This window comes from Engystomops pustulosus, chromosome 3 (assembly GCF_040894005.1).
Source record: "Engystomops pustulosus chromosome 3, aEngPut4.maternal, whole genome shotgun sequence".
NCBI lineage: Eukaryota > Metazoa > Chordata > Amphibia > Anura > Leptodactylidae > Engystomops > Engystomops pustulosus.
In genome coordinates, this window is record NC_092413.1 from 178,655,200 (window position 1) to 178,675,153 (window position 19,954).

The 19,954-nt window shown below is 43.0% G+C and overlaps 1 protein-coding gene across 1 annotated transcript in view; it reads right to left on the reverse strand.

The window, feature by feature from the left end:
- Positions 1 to 19,954, reverse strand: part of LOC140122346 (ceruloplasmin-like) — a 64,454-nt gene that overhangs the window by 28,718 nt on the left and 15,782 nt on the right. Inside the window, exons 6-9 of the mRNA XM_072143101.1 lie at positions 14,792 to 14,951; positions 11,350 to 11,489; positions 6,152 to 6,298; positions 5,655 to 5,860 (exon numbers count right to left, since the gene is read on the reverse strand). Of these exons, the coding sequence (XP_071999202.1) occupies positions 5,655 to 5,860; positions 6,152 to 6,298; positions 11,350 to 11,489; positions 14,792 to 14,951 (653 nt within the window). The remainder of the gene's footprint in view (positions 1 to 5,654; positions 5,861 to 6,151; positions 6,299 to 11,349; positions 11,490 to 14,791; positions 14,952 to 19,954) is intronic.

Consider the following 19,954-nt stretch of genomic DNA (forward strand, 5'->3'; position numbering starts at 1 on the left):
CATCTCCATTATGCCTTCTGCTGACCCTCTGGTCAGCCTTCTGAACCATGGCACCTAGAAACTAGGTTTCTTTGTTTCACAGAACCAGAGATATCCACTGTTAAAGTTACAGTCACAAAAGGAACATTGTATCCAATATAGCTGTATCCTGTATTAGTTCTGGCCCAGCTGTTTGGCGGACAGGATGTCCAAACACTATATAATTTATAATGCAGGGACATCCATCCACTGCACTGTGTGCCTTTCGTGGAATCGGGCCAAGATAAAGCCTGATTCTATGGGCTTTACATCTTCCTGTGCAGTGTGGGTGGAGTTGGGTCTATGAACTCTAACCCCCGCACACACTGATGACATCATAGTGAGTGCGCAGGCAGAGCACATAGACGCTGGGAGGAAAGAGGAGGGCCACAGGGTAAGTATAGAAGTTTGTTTTAGAGAGGGGCTGCATGGGGCATTTTATTACTTGGGAAGGGCTGCATGGGGCATTTGATTAGTGATGAGAGGCCATGGGGCATTTCATTAGTGGGGCTGCTGCATGGGGCATTTCATCATTGAGGAGTGGCTGAAAGTGGCATTTCATTAGTGGGGAGTGGCTAAATGAGGCATTTTATTAGTGTGGGGTGGCTGAATGTGGCATTACATTTGTAGGGGCTGCCGCATGGGGCATTTCATTAGTGAGGGGCATGGGGCATTTCATTAGTGAGGGACATGGGGCATTTCATTAGTGAGAGGAGGCTGCATGGAGCATTTTATTAGTGAGGGGAAGCTACATGGGGCATTTCATTGGTGGGGGCTGCTGCATGGGGCATTTTATAAGTTAGGGCTTCTGCATGGGGCATTTCATTATTGAGGAGTGGCTGAAAGGGGCAATTCATTAGTCTGGAAAGGCTGCATGGGGCATTTCATTAGTGAGGAGTGGCTGAAAGGGGCATTTCATGAGGGAGGAGTGGATAAATGGGGCATTTTATTAGTGTGGGGTGACTGAATGTGGCATTACATTTGTGGGGGCTGCTGCATTGGGCATTTCATTAGTGGGGGTTACTGCATGGGGCATTTCATTAGTGAGGGGAGGCTGTATGGGGCATTAAATAAGTAAGGAGAGGCTGCATGGGGCATTTCTTTACTGGGGGAGGTTGTGACCAATGCATTTCCCACCCTAGGCCTTATACTTGAATAAATAAGTTTCCCCAGTTTTTTGGGTAAAATTAGGGGCCTCGGCAAGGGCGCACCTACCATGACTCAAAACAATAATTGGATACAGGTAAAGGGGTTATGTTTGGGGAAAGTGAAGAATCTTAACCCCATATATCTGGAGGCCAATTGAACGGTCCCAAGGGGAGCGGCTAAAGTAAAAGCCCTGTGTGTGATTACGCACCCAGTTTTAAAAGTCCTCAGAATACAAGCAGAAAAACACATTTACCCTCCAATAGGAGAGAGAAAAGAGGACAAACTAGAAGAATATATACAAATTGTGAGTCTTTATTTATAGCACATATGCACAATAACATAGGTGATGCCACCACCAGGTGGCACCGTCATAAAAATGACAAAAAACAGACAATTAAAATGATATTAAGAACATGGGTGGTATGGTACAGAACAGAAGGAACGGCTGACTGCAGACAGATGGGATAATTGGTAAGTAAAAACCTGTTTGGTTTAAACAATAGACTGGGTAGGTGTGAGCCTAAGCACTGCTATAGAAACATGTGTTCTAAACAGGACTAGTATCAGCGATAGCTTTGAGAGAGAGTAAGTTTTTTATAAATGGTGATAACGCTATCTTGTAAGCTGCCTAGCTAGAATGGCTATGATGTGTGAAGGCAAGGTCTTACCCAGTCATCTGTAGAATCACTGTCCTGGAGGAGCCGTGTCCCCGACGTACGTTTCGTCTGGGGGTCACCCCCGTTCCTTCTGTTCTGTACCATACCACCCATGTTCTTAATATCATTTTAATTGTCTGTTTTTTGTCATTTTTATGACGGTGCCACCTGGTGGTGTCATCACCTATGTTATTGTGCATATGTGCTATAAATAAAGACTCACAATTTGTATATATTCTTCTAGTTTGTCCTCTTTTCTCTCTCCTATTGGAGGGTAAATGTGTTTTTCCGCACCTACCATGAGGCAATTTGAGAATCTGTACTCAGGCAGCGCCTTCAGCTAGATGTGGGGGTGTACAGGCCACTAGTAAGAAGGGCAGCCAGCCACGACATGTCGCTTTAAAAAAACCATGATCGTGACATGTCCAGGCAGGAGGAAGGGGCGTGGGCTGAAGGCAGCGGCAATTGTTTTTGGCCTATAATGACTGCTAATTGTGCTGTGCGTAAGTCAGTCAGTGTGTATGGTGCTGCACAGCACAGTCAGCTCTGGAGTCTGGTTCCTCGTGGCACGCTCAGGAGCCGCCCAAGGTGTCCCTCTATGTCAGTGATGGTGAACCTTTTAGCGGCCGAGTGCCCAAACTGCAACCCAAAACCCCCTTATTTAATGCGAGGTGCCAACCAAAAATTAAAGCAGTAACTTATTGCTCCCAGTTACTCAACATTGTTCGATCATATTGGCCTCCTCCAAAGAAAATTCGGTCCTGTCTGCTCATTCTCCCTCTTCCTACATTCCCAAGTAGCAAAGTAAGTATCACTTTAATATATCACTGAAAGCAGCATCTTTTAAGTTGCTTGGAATTGCAGGAAGATTTTTTGAGTCCGGTCTGGGGTGATAGCCCAGGGGCTCACAAAAAGGGCTCTGAGTGCCGCCTCTGGCACCCGTGCCATAGGTTCGCCACCACTGCTCTATGTTATCCTCTGCAGCAAAGTGTGTGAATCTGCAGCTCCAAATGCAAGCCCAGCCTGGGGAGTTCCACAGCCAGCCATAATCCATGTACAGATGAAGCTAGAGCTTAGGTATCCACTTCAGCTCTACTTCATCTGTCAGCTATATCTGCCCCTTTGGTGTGTAGCAAGGTAAGGCTTCATAAAGACGGCCGTTAGGGGACGTATATACGTCAGATATATGTCCCCCATAGGCCGGCAATGGGTGCACAGCGCTGTATGGAGCGGTAAGGTGCCGCACACGTGCAGCACTATACCGTTCTTCACCCGAGAGAAAGGTAGGACATGTCCTATCTTTCCCCGGAATGCAGCGCTGTGCGCCATATATCTCTATAGAGAGGGGTGGGGTGAGCAGCTCCCTCCTCCTCTCGCAGGCACCGACGTGTGCCCGCCGTGATACGGTAAGGCAGGCACACGCTCGTCTGAATGCAGCTTAAGGTGGAGACATGTAGTAAAGCTGAGGTGGACACTTCAACACTGCTACATCTGCCTCCTCTCAGCAAGCTGTACGCATTTTATACGACATGTCGGCGCACTGTACGTATTTTATACTACATGGCGGTACGCTGAATGCATTTTATACTACATGGCGGCAAGCTGTATGCATTTTATACTACATGGTGGCACGCTGTATGCATTTTACTACATGGCGGTACGCTGTAGGCATTTTATACTACATGGTGGCACTCTGTATGATTTTTATACTATATGGTTGCACGCTATATACATTTTGCATTGCTTTATTTTCACACCAAACCAATTTGATGGATCTGGTCCTGACACTCCCTGGTGTATTGCATATATGGAGGGGGGTCTCTCTATCCAAAAGTTGTACGAACAATGTTCAGCTGTGCGGGTCAGGAAAGCATACACTCCCCCCACCCGATCACATGATACCAGATAACACTCCCTGGTATCATGTGATCAGGTGGGGGGAGTGTTTGCTTTCCGGACCCGCACAGCTGGAACAGTTAAAAGCCAATGCAGTGATAGCAAATGCAGGTTATGACTAAGACGCTCAGTGTCAAAACGCCTTAACCGGAATGTCTCCCCGTGTTATATTGTGCTTTTATTCAATAAAGAACTTATGCTTGGCAAAGACTCTACGTGGGACTCATATTTTGCAGTGCTGGTTCGTACAACTTTTGGATCTTGTTACCAGTCAGCTGTGGTTTGTTTTCCGCGCACCAGAAGGAACCCAGGAGTTGGAGTGCCGTGTTAAGGTTCCGTGGTGGGGTGAGCTGGCGTTTTTTGTTTGTCTACACATTGTAGTACAAATATATATACATATCTTTTGGGGTCTCTCTATAGGTCACCTCGGGCAGCAGAAAGGCTTGCTTCACCCCTGGACCTTGGCTTTTACTCTGGTTGGCTTATACTCGAGTATATTTTGCAGCTTACAACCTGCAGAACTACATACACCCTCTACCTTTGTAGCTGAACCTTGGAAAGGACATTGGTTTGATAATGTACATATTTTTAACATATTTTGGTAAGTTTATCTGCATCGTCTATCTGCAAGCTGTATGTGCAATTAGGAGCTATAGAGCCAAATGGCAGTTGTGAAGAGGTTAATCTTCTGTCAGAAATAGTGACAGAAGTGGAGACATTTTGCTCAGGCTGAGAAGCTGAAGGGGGAGCTTCAATTCAGCTGCCTATTTTGTGAACTCTATAGCACCTAGAGCCATGTTTATGTATCATATTAAAGATAGTGGTTCTGTGTGCTACAGAACCTGAGATACAGCCAGTTAAAAACATAATTGTCTATGCCTTTGTCTTTAGCTGCCTGGTCTTTATAAGTTGAGGGACGTATGCAAATATGTTTTCCAAGGTGTTAAGTGGAAAACAATTCCTCCTTTTGCTACCTTGAAAGGCAGCCCCCTTAACACCATGTATGACCTAATAGAAGTCTAAAAACATGATGTGGGGTTAAGGGGGTTCCCTTTCAAGGTATCAAAAGGAGACATTGGGGCAGATTTACTTACCCGGTCCGTTCGCGATCCAGCGGCGCGTTCTCTGCACTGGATTCGGGTCCGACCGGGATTCATCAAAGCAGTTCCTCCGCCGTCCACCAGGTGGCGCTGCTGCGCTGAAGTCTGCTGGAATGCCTCGAAATACACCAGCCTATCCAGGATGAAGGTGAGTGAAATTTTCGCGACACAATTTTTTTTTTAAATGCGGCGTTTTTTCCGAATACGTCGGGTTTTCGTTCGGACACGCCCCCTGATTTCCGTCGCGTGCATACCGGCGCCGATGCGCCAAATTCCGATCGCGTGCGCCAAAAACCCGGGGCAATTCAGGTACAATCGGAAATATTCGGGTAACACGTCGGAAAAACGCGAATCGGGCCCTTAGTAAATGACCCCCATTGTTTTCCACTTAACACCTTGGAAAACATGTCTGCATACTCCCCAGAATTCCCTAGTGGAGCATCAATGGCTTTAAGTCTCCACATGCCTGTAAGGCGGCCTTAATTGGTAAACTCTCCATAAGGAGAATTCTTATCTTCTGAGCTTTATAAGTTGAGACATTCATCTTTATAATGACTGCAGAACTATGGTTTTACCTGCTAGGGTGATCAAGATATTATTGTTTGACGTTCCTCTTCAAGCCCCTAATCTCAACTCAGCTTAGATAAAAACTGACTCTATTCAGCTCATTTGCAAAAATAAGTAAATTGACAAGTTTTAACATAAAAGAGGGAATTCTAGAAAGGTTATATTATACCCTGCCACAGGAAACTAGCCAATTAGTGTTGTAAAGGCTGGTGACAAGTTTTCTTTACATTGTAATGTATCAACTAGAATTATAACACCCAGTGGTTACACTTACCTCGTTATCACTCAAACTATTACATACTATCAAGGGGCCTATGAGCCCAGCATTAGTATCTGCAACTACATTAACCCCGGAGTAGTACAGCCATGTTAAGCAGTTTTGGTCATTCAGACTTGGTGCCATGCTTTGTGGTACACTCCATTTATATATGTAGATTTCTCCTGGGGCCACATGGGAAGCATGAGAATTTCCTTCTGGTTCTGTAGTAGTAATAACAAAGAAACATCAATTAATCCTAGATCATGATGTTTATGGCTTATCAGTATAAATTTGTGGACAACCTCTTAAAGGAATCTACTGGTGAAGTGACAGTAATCAGAGAGAGCGATTTTATATTCTATATAGGGAGTAAGTGATCATACCCTCCCATCACCTGTTCCTTTGACCTCAGAAGATACTGATTCGTAATGAAACTGTGAGCAACTTACTACTACTCTAAAGTAATAAAATATAACAAATTATTCCAGTAAGTAAAAACCACTGACCTGCAGGTCCTTCCCCTGTTTTGTAGAAGGCACCTTCCATAGATTTCTTGTAGTTTACGCCATGAGCCTGGATGCTCAATGGGTAACTTGCATTGTTCTTAAAAGTGATTATGATAGTATCTCCAACCTCTGCCAAAATAATTGGCCCTAGGAATAAAAAAAATATTTGTTAGAATGGTCATGTGTGGGTCTAAAGCATGGAAGTACAAAGCAAAGATCCTGCGCTCATGGGGAAAACGTGAAATAAAATCGTCAAATTGTTTATTATTAGAAACAGGAGCTATACACAAGCGGTGAAAAAGTATCTCAAATACATCACATAACATCATAAGCCATGTTGTAAGCCAATCCTCTTACAATCAAAACATATTTCAAACACTCATACTACAGAATATACATAGAAAACAGTGTGCATGAATCAATATGAGTCCTAGGAGTAAAAGAAAGTGTTACTTAACGCTGCCTAGTAAAATCTAAGTGCACACAATGCACAAAGTGAAATACGTCCAAAAACGGACAAGAAGTATTCCCTATATGTAAAACATATCTTTCCAGGACAGGAATGAAAATTTCTTATATATCCACAGTACTCCTTCATTTGTAAATATAATGGCGTATTATCCTGAAAAGAACTAAACTATACCAAACAGAGCCTTCCATGTGAAGCCATTACATGACACTGAAAAAGCCGAAAACTGTAACAGACTAAGGCCCCTTCTACACCCGCGAGTGTGATGCGTTGAACTCTCATCACACTTGCAACGCATGCTGCCCGGATCTCCCGGCCGAAACACAGAAAACCGGAACTGAACGCATCACACTTGGGGGTATAGAAGGGGCCTAAGGCTCAGTTCACACTACTGTCAAGATTTTAGTTTCTAGTTTTCGCTTTAAAAAGTAAAAAAAAGGAAATTGAACAGATCCATTTAAAATCCCATTTAAAGCAATGTAAAATTTTTATGTCAACCAATATGTCATCAGTTTATTCTTCAGTTTTTTTCATGGAAAAATGACAGAGCTTGCAGTACTTTATTCCTTTAAAAAAAAAAAAAAAAAAAGATTCATAATGGATGATGCCAAACTGACCATAACGGAAAACATTAAGTTATTTTCACATTGAAGTCAATGGGGGCATAGAGTAAGTGTCAGTTTTTACATTTTTTTTTTTGATGAAGAAATAGACTGACATATAATATATGTAATATATAGATAGAAAATTAAATGATGGATAGATTATAGATAAATGTGAGGTATAGAAAAAAAGACAGGTAGGCAAATAGAAAGGAGAGATCAATTGGTAGATAGGTAGTTACAACTAAGAAATCGGTCGGTAGGTAGGTAGGAAGATAGATCGATAGATAGAGTATGAGAAAATAGGCAGCACTCTGGGACATCCAGTATAATGTGTAGCAAGTGGTTTCTTTTATTCCATGTTTTTAAGGTACAGCAAAGTACAGCAACGTTTCGGCTCACTTAGAGGCTCTTGAAAAAGGCTCCAAGTGAGCCGAAACGTTGCTGTACTTTGCTGTACCTTACAATATGGAATGGAAGAGAGATAGATAGATTTGAGTGATGGATAGATAGACAAATATAGAAGCTATAGATCAATATAGAAGGGACAGGCAGATCCCTAAATTGTAGGTTTAGAAAAACTGTTAAAAACATCCACTGTTCTTACTAATAGGAAATCTTATATTCCCCCTCACTTGCAAATACTTATATGACCCAATGGGAAGACATTTTTGTTTTTGCCCCTCTAATCTATTCTTTAATTCTATTACGTGGCTAGGCCTCTTTATCGATGACAATGAGGCACATTCACTGGAGTTCACTGAAAATGCATTGTCTGAATATAACTGCGATTCACTAAGATTGTGCGCCCGATATCCTACATGTGTCGCTTCCCCGCTCAGGTCCGACAGAGTTCACCATTTTTTTAGTGGTGCATGTAAGTGCTAGGGCTTGCGACACCATATGAAAGTAAAATCCCGCGCTCAGTCCAAATCAGATCGTTCGTCGGCACGTCCCCTAATTTGTGTCGCATGGATGCCAGTGCAGTTGCGCCACAAAAAGGGTCGCACAATCCCAGCGCACCCACTACTTAAATACCTGTGCAAGCCATTTTACCATGGAAGATAGGGCGCAGTCCGAAAAAAGTGCGTCTCAAAACGGCACAAAGCCTTAGTAAATGTGCCCCACTGGGTTCATCTAGCATAACACAAAAGAGGAGTTTGACAATTTAGTTGCCCACTTTAATTGCAATAATTTTAATTTGTCATTTACACACATGGAGAAAAAATTTGCATAAAAATATGCATTAAATAAAGTGTGTATATTCCATGCAAGAAAAGTCGCACACCAAATTTAACCCCAAAAGAGGCAAATATCTGCTTACACCAAATACACTAATAGATGTAGGCCTCTAATCAATGTAATTTTTGTGCGTCTATTTTGTGGAAAATCTGCACACTGTGTTTTTTTGCAAACTGCTTTTTTCTCTTCACTTTTGATTTTTGTAAAATTGCAGCCTATTGAAAATGTCACAAAAAATCATAAAAATATACACCACCATCATTGTATCACCTTCCAGGAAAGAAGTGGCATACAGCTCTTTATTACTAGCAACATTGTAGCCCTCTTCTAGATCCAGGGGAAACTCCATGTCCATTTTTTGGCTGACTTCACTTTGTGCATTGCATTAGATTTGACGATGTAGCAACAAGTTACACTTACCTTTTCTCCTAAGACTCATGTTGCTTCATGTACACAGTTTTCTATGTAGATTTTGTAATGAGTTTTAAAAACATGTCTTTAATTGTAAGGGAATGGGCTTATGATGTCATGGCATGTGACCTATTGGACATACCCCTTCTTTCATTTTAAGTGCTGAGTGTGCCACTTTTCACTGCAGGTTTCCCTCCCTGCTATAGACTAACAAATTGGGGCAATTCGCAATTTACGATTTGCGACAAATTGCCCTGGGATTTTGGTGCTCGTGACCGGCTTTCACACGCCAGAAATCGGGGGTGTGGGCATCAGACTGAGACGAAGAAGGTGAATTACAGCGTATTTCAGCGCAGCAGTGACACCTAGATGACATCGGGCGCAGTGAATCCTGGCAGAACCGAATCCTCGTCTGAGAACGCGCCGCTTGGACTGGACCAGGTAAGTAAATCTGCCCCATTGTGTTGCTAAATTCTGAAATTCTGTTTGACACCACTGCTAAAGGTAGAGGTTGTAGCGAAAGAGCATTATTGTCATAATGTCACCGGTCAACAGGTTAAGTATAGCTATTCTTTTGATTTTTACAGTGCTCAACTTAAAGGAAACCTACCATTTCAAATGGTAGGGGTAAGCTGTAAATACCGAGCACCAGCTCAGGGTGATCTGGTGCCGGTGCCTACTTTCGTTAATGTTATTAACAGCTGTATCGCGGTTTTAACACTTTTTAAAGTTTATAGCAGAAGCTGTTTCGGCGCTGCGCGCGACCGTGCGCGCGCCGACATAAGAAGTGCCGGAGACGTTGCGCGCGCAGCGCCGAAGCAGCTTCTGCTATAAACTTTAAAAAGGTTTCCTTTAAGAACAAACCTACGGAACCTATCTTGTACGTAACCTGGGGACTGCTTGTATTCCAATTATTACTTAAGATCATCCACTTCCTAAAAGCTTAACACTTGGATTATTTACCGAGAAAGCTATTTACTCAAAATGTAACTTGAATGGGCTTACATCTACTACATATTATTGAATTTGGGCCTTAGAAAAGTAAGAATAAAGGAACATTCTTTACAGGTAACTTTTATTATGCATAGGAAAAATATAACGCCGTGCTATAGCAGTTTAGGGCTCGGCAGCCTACGGTCTACTGTCTATAGGCTTGTCCTCCACAGCAGTGGTCCCCAATTACTGGTGCACGACCTGGTTCTGGGCCGCTTTCGACCTCTGTAAAAACTAACAAACAAAAAATACTCACCTTCTCTGTTCCCCTGCAGCTGTCTTCTCTTCCTTTACTTAGTTTCCACGCTAATGCACTGCTCTATTGACGGAGAGCGAACAGAGCCATGCATTAATACAGAAGATAAGTGAAGGTAGAGAATACTGCTGCAGGGGAATGAGGAAGGTGAATATTTTTTTTTGACAGAGTTTAATGGGAAAGGGGACATTGGAAGCAGACAGTGGGGATAGCTAAAGGAAAGGGGACATGGGAGGAAGGCATGATGCAGATAAGGAGACATGGGAGGGGACATGCTACAGGAAAGGGGACAATATAAGTTGGGGGTCCTTCTTCAGGAAGTAGGACAATATTAGCTAGGCACGCAGGGAGTTATGGTGGGACACTCAAACATACATTTTTGGTTATGAAACTATGATGCCAGACCGCATCCTCCCACCAACCGGTCCCTTGAGAAAATGTATGTTTACAGACGGTCCTTGGGCAAAAATAGTTGGGGACCACGAAGGGGGTTTCAAAATACAGATTAATCATTAAATGTTAGGGATTACTTCACAGTTTTAAAATGGAAAAGTGATACAAAAGTGTAAATACATTAAAGGAAAACTATTGTTAGCTTTCAGGCAAAAAAGACAAAAAAATATTCACCTAATCTCCTCTTCATCATCTTTAATGTTGACACACTGGGATCACCTAGAAAAGAAACGTATAATTAGCAGCAAGGTGTGCGGAGCTCCAGGCTGCTAATTATAACCACTCCCATGCACCCACCATGGGAGAGGGAGGTGACGTCATGCCAGGGGTGCGAATTCATGGCGAGGGCATGCATAATTAGCAGCCCAGAGAAACTGACATCTTGTCCCTGGGCTCTGAACTGCTAATTATAACTTTCTTTTCAAGGTGATCATGGCATGTCAAGACTAGCAATGGACAGCATTGGGATCAAGATGAAGAGGAGACTAGGTGAGTATTTTTAATCTATTTTGCCTGAAAGCTAATGATAGTTTTTCTTTAACACTGATAGATTCCTGACTTGGCATGGGCCAAAATTTTGGCAATTTTTTTTATTTTTTGAAACTAGGCAATTTTTTTTGACTACACTGCCTGACAATTGTCATCTAGCATTTTCCACAGTCTGTAGTGAATGTGATGTAAATTTGTGTTGAACAAAACAGACAGTGGTAGACCCTCCCAAATGTGACCCTCCCCTATCAGGTCTGAATGGAAGCGTAAGCACAAGAATTACCCATGAGTCCAAGATGTTGTTCCTCTTTGGATCTTTGTTTCCTTACAGTAAAGGATTTATCTGTATACCGAACATAAAATGCTTTCATATAAGATCCGCCAATTCGGTTTAGGCTATTTCCAAAAAATAATTCTGATTCACTAAAATCGGAAAGAAAATAACATTAGGTTCTGTTCACCCATGCTCCTGGTCTTAGATCAGAGATCACACCAACAAATTAACAATGTTTTATCAAATATATATGTCATATATTTGATATTGGACAACTAAGCCAACTTTAGTTTAGGGGAAAAGAAAAGTCCCATGTTCACCATTGTGGTATTGCATATGTTTCTCATGTGCATACCTCTGTACTCCCTGCTTAGGTAAAATAAGGGCAAAAGCTGCTGTGCGCTTGGCATGCTGGGAAAAATGTTTCCTAAGCCACACCCTTTGTCCTACCCCTTAGCCTAAACCCTAGCATTCCTGTATGGTACCCACCCTAATGTCCCCTTCCTTAAACCCTTAAGGACACAGTGGGGCTCATTTACTAAGGGTCGCGTGCTGCACTTTCATTGGACTGTGCAACTTTTTTAGGGCTAAAACGGCTTGTACAAGTATTTAAGAAGTGTGTGCGCTGAGATTGTGGTGCACGTGACCCATCTGTGGCGCAGCTGCGCTGGCCTCTATGCGACAGGAATTTGGGGGCATCCCGTCGGACAGTCCAACTGATTCGGACTGAGCGCGGGATTTAACTTTTAAATTGTGTCGTAAGCCCAAGCACAAAGATGCACCACTAAAAAGATGGTGAACTCAGGCGGACCTGAGCTGGGAAGCAACACATTCATGATATTGGGCGCACAATCTTATAGAATCGCCGCACGGTGCATTATAGTCAGACAATGCACTTTCTGTGAACTCCGGTGACCGGGTATGTAAATGTGCCCCAGTGTTTTTTTGCTAATTTTTTGCTCTCTACCTTCAAAAATCCATAACTTTTTCATTTTTTCGTTTGCAGAGCTTTGTGAGGGTTTATTTTCTGTGTAATAAATTTTACTTCTCATTGACGTTATTTATTATTCCATGTCGTGTACTTTACTGGGAAACTGGCGCTCTGCTTTATTCTTTGGTTCGCTATGATCACGGTGATACCAAATTTATACAAGTTTTGTGTTTTACTACATTTTCAATAATTAAACGAATGTGTATGTACAACAACTTTTTTATACTATGGTGTACGGAGCTGTGTTAGGTGTCATTTTTTGCTAAATGAACTGACATTTTCATTGCTACCATTTTGAGGACTGTGCGACCTTTTGATTACATTTTTAATGTGATGTAAAATGGTGTAAAAGTAGCATTTCAGACATTTGGGGGCTATACCGCCGGCAATAACTGTTTTTATATTTTGGTAGATTGGGCATTTTGAGATGGGTTTTTGTGATTTTTACTGTTTGTTATGTTTTATATCAGTTCTGAGAAAGGGGGTGATTCAAATTTTTATTTATTTATTTATTTTTTTTAACTTTTTTTTTTTTTTACTATTTCTTAGACTCTCTAGTGTATTTTAACCCTAGATGGTCTGATCATTCCTACCATGTACTGCAATACTGCTGTATTACAGTATATGGCATTTTTGCACAGTATTCATTACAGTGAGCCACTGGCTCATTGTAACGAAACTGCAGAAATCAGACTTCATCAGACCTGAGGCTGTCATGGCAACCAATTTCTGCCTACCCCAGATGGCGTTTGGGGGAGTGACGATCGCAACAAAGATGGGGCACCCACACGCCGCTGTCTTTTAAATGCAGCCGGTGGCATCATTTGGGTTAATACCCACGATCAGTGCTAGCACCGATAGCGGGTATAAGTGTACTAAAAGTAGGGGAAAAAAACAAAACAAAGGCAAACAAGAGGACGGCGCCTCGTGTGATACTGTGCGGATAATGGGAAAGAGGTACGTATGGTATCCAATGGAACCACGCAGAAAATAGGGGGGGTATGTAGGAAGTGACCCCCCCTAGAGGTGTGCTCACCTTATTATAAAGTTAATGCGCTTTTAAAGTATCCGTAAGCTGCCCTTCAGCGTGCTGGTGTTTAACCTAAGTTAAACCAGTGATCCAATAGACAGAAGGGGTAGTTTAGAAAACCAAAAGAGGGCTGGAACGGCGCTATTCGGACAAGGGTCTTCAAGAAGGTTAAAATGCTTTATGGAATATGGAATATGGAATAAAGCATTTTAACCTTCTTGAAGACCCTTGTCCGAATAGCGCCGTTCCAGCCCTCTTTTGGTTTTCTAAACCACCCCTTCTGTCTAGCGGGTATAAGTGGTGGATGTTTGCTGCAATATGCAGCAAACCCCACTTCTGTATGAAGAGGGTTCAGCCCGTGAGCTTTCTTCATATAGCCTCCACACTGTAAATGTACAGTGCATAGCATGAAGAGGTTAATGGCAACCACATAATATAATGTGACGTTATCACATCAAGCCCTCTGGCCTCTGCTACACACAGTAGCAACATAGAATCAATGATGATGAAGGGAGTTGACAGTTCTGTTCATCATCATTGCATTTAACCCGAGTTACAGCCCAGGATAAACCTCCCTTGCCTGGGACAGTGGGACTGAGCCTGAAATCTGTTGCACCAGATGCCGGATGGTTGGATGGTATGTACCTGTTCTGCTTCTTGCTGTATATATTTCCATATATGATAATTGGATGGTTGTTCAGCAGCAGTGAGAATACAGCCCATCTTACAGATATTCCTGGCTCACCACACAAGCTCTCCACAGAGGGTACTGAAACTCATATGGTAGTTTCTTATAATAATTAGGTAAGTGCCTGCCGCAAAGTTACAAATGAGTAACTGGACCTAGTTTTATTGAAATTTGAAAGCTTGCTATTAAGAGGGGAGTCTGATGGCAGGAACCCCCACCAACCACAAGAATGGGGTCCCCGAATGAATGAGAAGCCTATAAGGATTGCACTTTGTCAGTCCGACCACCGGAGAAACCTACTTGGCTATCTGGTTATCTCCACCAATCCTACAGATGGTCAATAGAGCAATAGGCAATATGCTTGACCTTGTGAACTATTCATATAAGGGAATAGGACCCCTCATCAAGTCAGAACCCTTCCGACCAGCAAGCTATTTCCTATACTATAAACAGTTGACCAATTATGGATCAATAAGTAACTAATGTTGTGGATGAAAAGGCTTATATGCCTATTGATATATTGATTTTTCATTGAAACTGAGGATTTCCGTGCCTTATCACGACCACCTCCAGCATCGGCTTACCCAGCGCTGTGTAACGGTATGTTTAGGTCAGAATGACCATTTTAAAATGTTAGATTTCCTTTAAGCTCTATTTTCACATTCTGTTAAGGAAATGATCTAAATTGTTGATAATAATAATAATAATAATAATAATAATAATCAGGCCATGGTGTACATACCTGCCAGGAGCATCCAGCTTCTCTCCAGTGAACTGGTTTATTGATGTTGGACCATAATTCCAAATAACCTCTTGAGCAGCGATATAATAATATCTTACTTTGCCCGAAAAATGATTTTGTCCTGTACAGTTTTTGACTTCATAAATGGCCTGCATTCCACCTATGGGACAATATATTTTAATATATTTATAGAGCTTCTTCTTCAAAGAAATATAGCACCAGGATCAGGGATAGTTAACCAAGCACACCTACATGGTAGTGTGTGCCCCCCCCCCCCCCCCCGTCATGATCAGTTCTTCTTTTAGCTTCTCCTGATTTTTCAAAAGCGACTTTTAAATTGATGCAATTCAGCCTGAGTAACTCTAGGGAGCATCACCAGAGATCCTCTGGGCTCCATCTTCAGTTAATTATGAATACCTCTTTGCTCTCTCAATGCCAACCTCCTCCCTCACCTTCCCATCCTGAAATCCGGCATTGTTACATGACTCTCAACGACAGGTAGGCTAGGGTAGGCAATCGCCTAGGGCACTACCCTGCTACCCGACTTAGGGGGGCTATCTTGTCTCTGAAAAGTAATCAATGGGATGTATTTTAAACATTCCATTGATTACAGGATGGAAGCAGCATGTTAAGATCACTTCCTGTGCCCCTTTGCACATAACTAGGTGCCAGGGAAGTCCTGTATAGTGCTGGCTACAGTTTGTGAGCAGAAGACACTATATCAGTGCTGAAAAACCTGACACTGTGTCAGGAAGTTGTGAATCTCTTGACCTGAAGCTCTGGCCCCACCCCTCTCCCCGACTGCTCTGGCCCTTTCCCTGACTCCACTTGACCCTGCCCCTCTCCCTGACTGCACGGTCTCTCTGTAGTCGGCTCCTGCTATGTGGGGAAATAGTGGTTGCTGCTCTGCTATTGGGAAACAAGAAAATCTGTCTGAAGCCAGAGTATGGTGGGGGAAGCTGCTTAGAAACTTTATACACATGTCTGGAGCTTCCTCTGGCTTTTAATGTGATCTGGTGATAGAGATAAGGAAGGAGAACTACTGAAAGCTACAGTGACTGTATAAAGATTGCGCATGAGTGTATTCTGTATGGAGTGTATATATACTGTATGTGTGACACTGCCTGTATACTGTATGGGCCTGAATGTATATATACTGGATGTGTGCACTATATACTGTATGGACCTGAGTCTATATATACTGTATGTGTGACACTGTAAACTGTATGGGCCTGAGTCTATATATACTGTATGTGTGACACTGTATATTGTATGGGCCTGAGTGTATATATACTGTATGTATGACACGGTATACTGTATGGGGCTGAGTGTATATACTGTATGTGGACACGGTATACTGTATGGGCCAGAGTGTATATATACTGGATGTGTGACACTGTATACTGTATGGGCCTGAGTGTATATATACTGTATGTGTGACACTGTATATTGTATGGGCCTGAGTGTATATATACTGTATGTGTGACACTGCATACTGTATGGGCCTGAGTGTATATATACTGTATGTGTGACACTGTATACTGTATGGGCCTGAGTGTATATATACTGTATGTGTGACACTGTATATTGTATGGGCCTGAGTGTATATATACTGTATGTGTGACACTGCATACTGTATGGGCCTGAGTGTATATATACTGTATGTGTGACACTGTATACTGTATGGGCCTGAGTGTGTATATACTGTATGTGTGACACGGTATACTGTATGGGCCTGAGTGTATATATACTGGATGTGTGATACTGTATAGTGTATGGGCATGAGTGGATATATACTGTATGTGTGACACTGTATATTGTATGGGCCTGAGTTTGTATATACTGTATGTGTGACACGGTATACTGTATGGGGCTGAGTGTATATATACTGGATGTGTGCACTATATACTGTATGGACCTGAGTCTATATATACTGTATGTGTGACACTGTATACTGTATGGGCCTGAGTGTATATATACTGTATGTGTGACACTGTATATTGTATGGGCCTGAGTGTATATATACTGTATGTGTGACACTGCATACTGTATGGGCCTGAGTGTATATATACTGTATGTGTGACACTGTATACTGTATGGGCCTGAGTGTGTATATACTGTATGTGTGACACGGTATACTGTATGGGCCTGAGTGTATATATACTGGATGTGTGACACTGTATACTGTATGGGCATGAGTGGATATATACTGTATGTGTGACACTGTATATTGTATGGGCCTGAGTTTGTATATACTGTATGTGTGACACGGTATACTGTATGGGGCTGAGTGTATATACTGTATGTGTGACACTGTATACTGTATGGGCTTGAGTGTATATATACTGTATGTGTGACACTGTATACTGTATGGGCCTGAGTGTATATATACTGCATGCGTGACACTGTATACTGTATGGGCCTGAGTGACACTGTATACTGTATGTGTGACACTGCATACTGTATGGGCTTGAGTGTATATATACTGTATGTGTATACATGGCTTGTGTCCTCTCCTGTTTGTTACCCCCTCACATGCCTTGTGTCCTCTTCTGTTTGTTACCCCCTCACATGGCTTGTGTCCTCTCCTGAATATAACCCCCTCACATGGCTTGTATCCCCTCCTATATATAACCCCTCACATGGCTTGTGTCCATTCCTGTATATAAACCCCTCACATGGCTTGTGTCCTCTCCTGTATATAACCCCCTCACATGGCTTGTGTCCTCTCCTTTATATAACCCCCTCACATGGCTTGTGTCCTCTCCTGTATATACTCCCTCGCATGGCTTGTGTCCACTCCTGTATATAACCCCTTAACATGGCTTGTGTCCTCTCCTGTATATAACCCCTCACATGGCTTGTGTCCTCTCCTGTATATAAACCCCTCACATGGCTTGTATCCTCTCCTGTATATAACCCCATCACATGGCTTGTGTCCTCCTGTATATAACCCCTCACATGGCTTGTATCGTCTCCTGTATATAAACCCCTCACATGGCTTGTGTCCTCTCCTGTATATAACCCCCTCACATGGCTTGTGTCCTCTCCTATATATAACCCCCTCACATGGCTTGTGTCCTCTCCTATATGTAACCCCCTCACATGGCTTGTATCGTCTCTTGTATGTAACCCCCTCACATGGCTTGTGTCCTCTCCTGTATATAACCCCCTCACTTGGCTTGTGTCCACTCCTGTATATAACCCCCCTCACATGGCTTGTTTCCTATACTGTATATAACCCCCTCACATGGCTTGTATCCTCTCCTGTATATAACCCCCTTACATGGCTTGTGTCCTCTCCTGTATATAACCCCCTCACAAGGCTTGTATCCTCTCCTGTATATAACTCCCTCACATGACTTGTATCCTCTCCTGTATATAACCCCCTCACATGGCTTGTGTCCTCTCCTATATATAACCCCTCACATGGCTTGTGTCCACTCCTGTATATAACCCCTCACATGGCTTGTGTCCTCTCATGTTTGTTATCCTCTCACATGGTTTGTGTAATCTCCTGTTTGTTACCCCCTCACATGGCTTGTGTCCTCTCCTGTATAAAACCCCCACACATGGCTTGTGTCCTCTCCTGTATATAACCCCCTTACATGGCTTGTGTGCTCTCCTGTATGTAACCCCCTCACATGGCTTGTGTCCTCTACTGTATATAACCCCTCACATGGCTTGTATCCTCTCCAGTGTATACTCTCTTACATGACTTGTGTCCACTCCTGTATATAACTCCTCACATGGCTTGTATCCTCTCCTGTATATTACCCCCTCATATGACTTGTATCCTCTCCTGTATATAATCCCCTCACATGGCTTGTATCCTCTCCTGTATATAACCCCCCTCACATGGCTTGTATCCTCTCCTGTATATAACCCCCCTCACAAGGCTTGTATCCTCTCCTGTATATAACCCCCTCACATGGCTTGTGTCCACTCCTGTATATAACCCCCTCACATGGCATGTGTCCACTCATGTATATAACCCCCTCACATGGCTTGTATTCTCTCCTGTATATAACCCCTCACATGGTTTGTATCCTCTCCTGTATATACCCCCTCACATGGCTTGTATCCGCCTCTGTATATAACCCCTCACATGGTTTGTATCCACTCCTGTATATAACCCCCTCACATGGCTTGTATCCTCTCCTGTATATAACCCCTCACATGGCTTGTGTCTTCTCCTGTATATAACCCCTTCACATGGCTTGTGTCCACTCCTGTATATAACCCCCTCACATGGCTTGTGTCCTCTCCTGTGTATATCCCCTCACATGGCTTGTGTCCACTCCTGTATATAACCTCCTCACATAGCTTGTATCCTCTCCTGTATATAACCCCCTTACATGGCTTGTGTCTACTCCTGCATATAACCTCTCACATGCCTTGTATCCTCTCCTGTATATAACCCCCTCACATGGCTTGTGTCCTCTCCTGTATATAACCCCTCACATGGCTTGTGTCCATTCCTGTATATAACCCCCTCACATGGCTTGTGTCCTCTCCTGTTTTTTACTCCCTCACTTGGCTTGTGTCCTCTCCTGTATATAACCCCTCACATGGCTTGTATCCTCTCCTGTATATAACCCCCTCACATGGCTTGTGTCCTCTCCTGTATATAACCCCCTCACTTGGCTTGTGTCCTCTCCTGTATATAACCCCCTCACATGGCTTGTGTCCACTCCTGTATATAACCCACTCACATAACTTTTGTCCTTTCCTGTATATAACTCCTCACATGGCTTGTATCCTCTCCTATATATAACCCCTCACAGGGCTTGTGGCCACTCCTGTATGTAACCCCTCACATGGTTTGTGTCCTCTCCTGTTTGTTACCCCCTCACATGCCTTGTGTCCTCTCCTGTTTGTTACACCCTCACATGGCTTGTGTCCTCTCCTGTATATAACCTACTCACATGGCTTGTATCCTCTCCTGTATATAACCCCCTCACATGGCTTGTATCCTGTCCTGTAAATAACACCTCACATGGCTTGTATCCTCTCCTGTATATAACCCCCCTCACATGGCTTGTATCCTCTCCTGTTTATCACCCGCTCACATGGCTTGTGTCCACTCATGTATGTAACACCTCACGTGGATTGTATCCTCTCCTGTATGTAATACCTCACATGGCTTGTATCCTCTCCTGT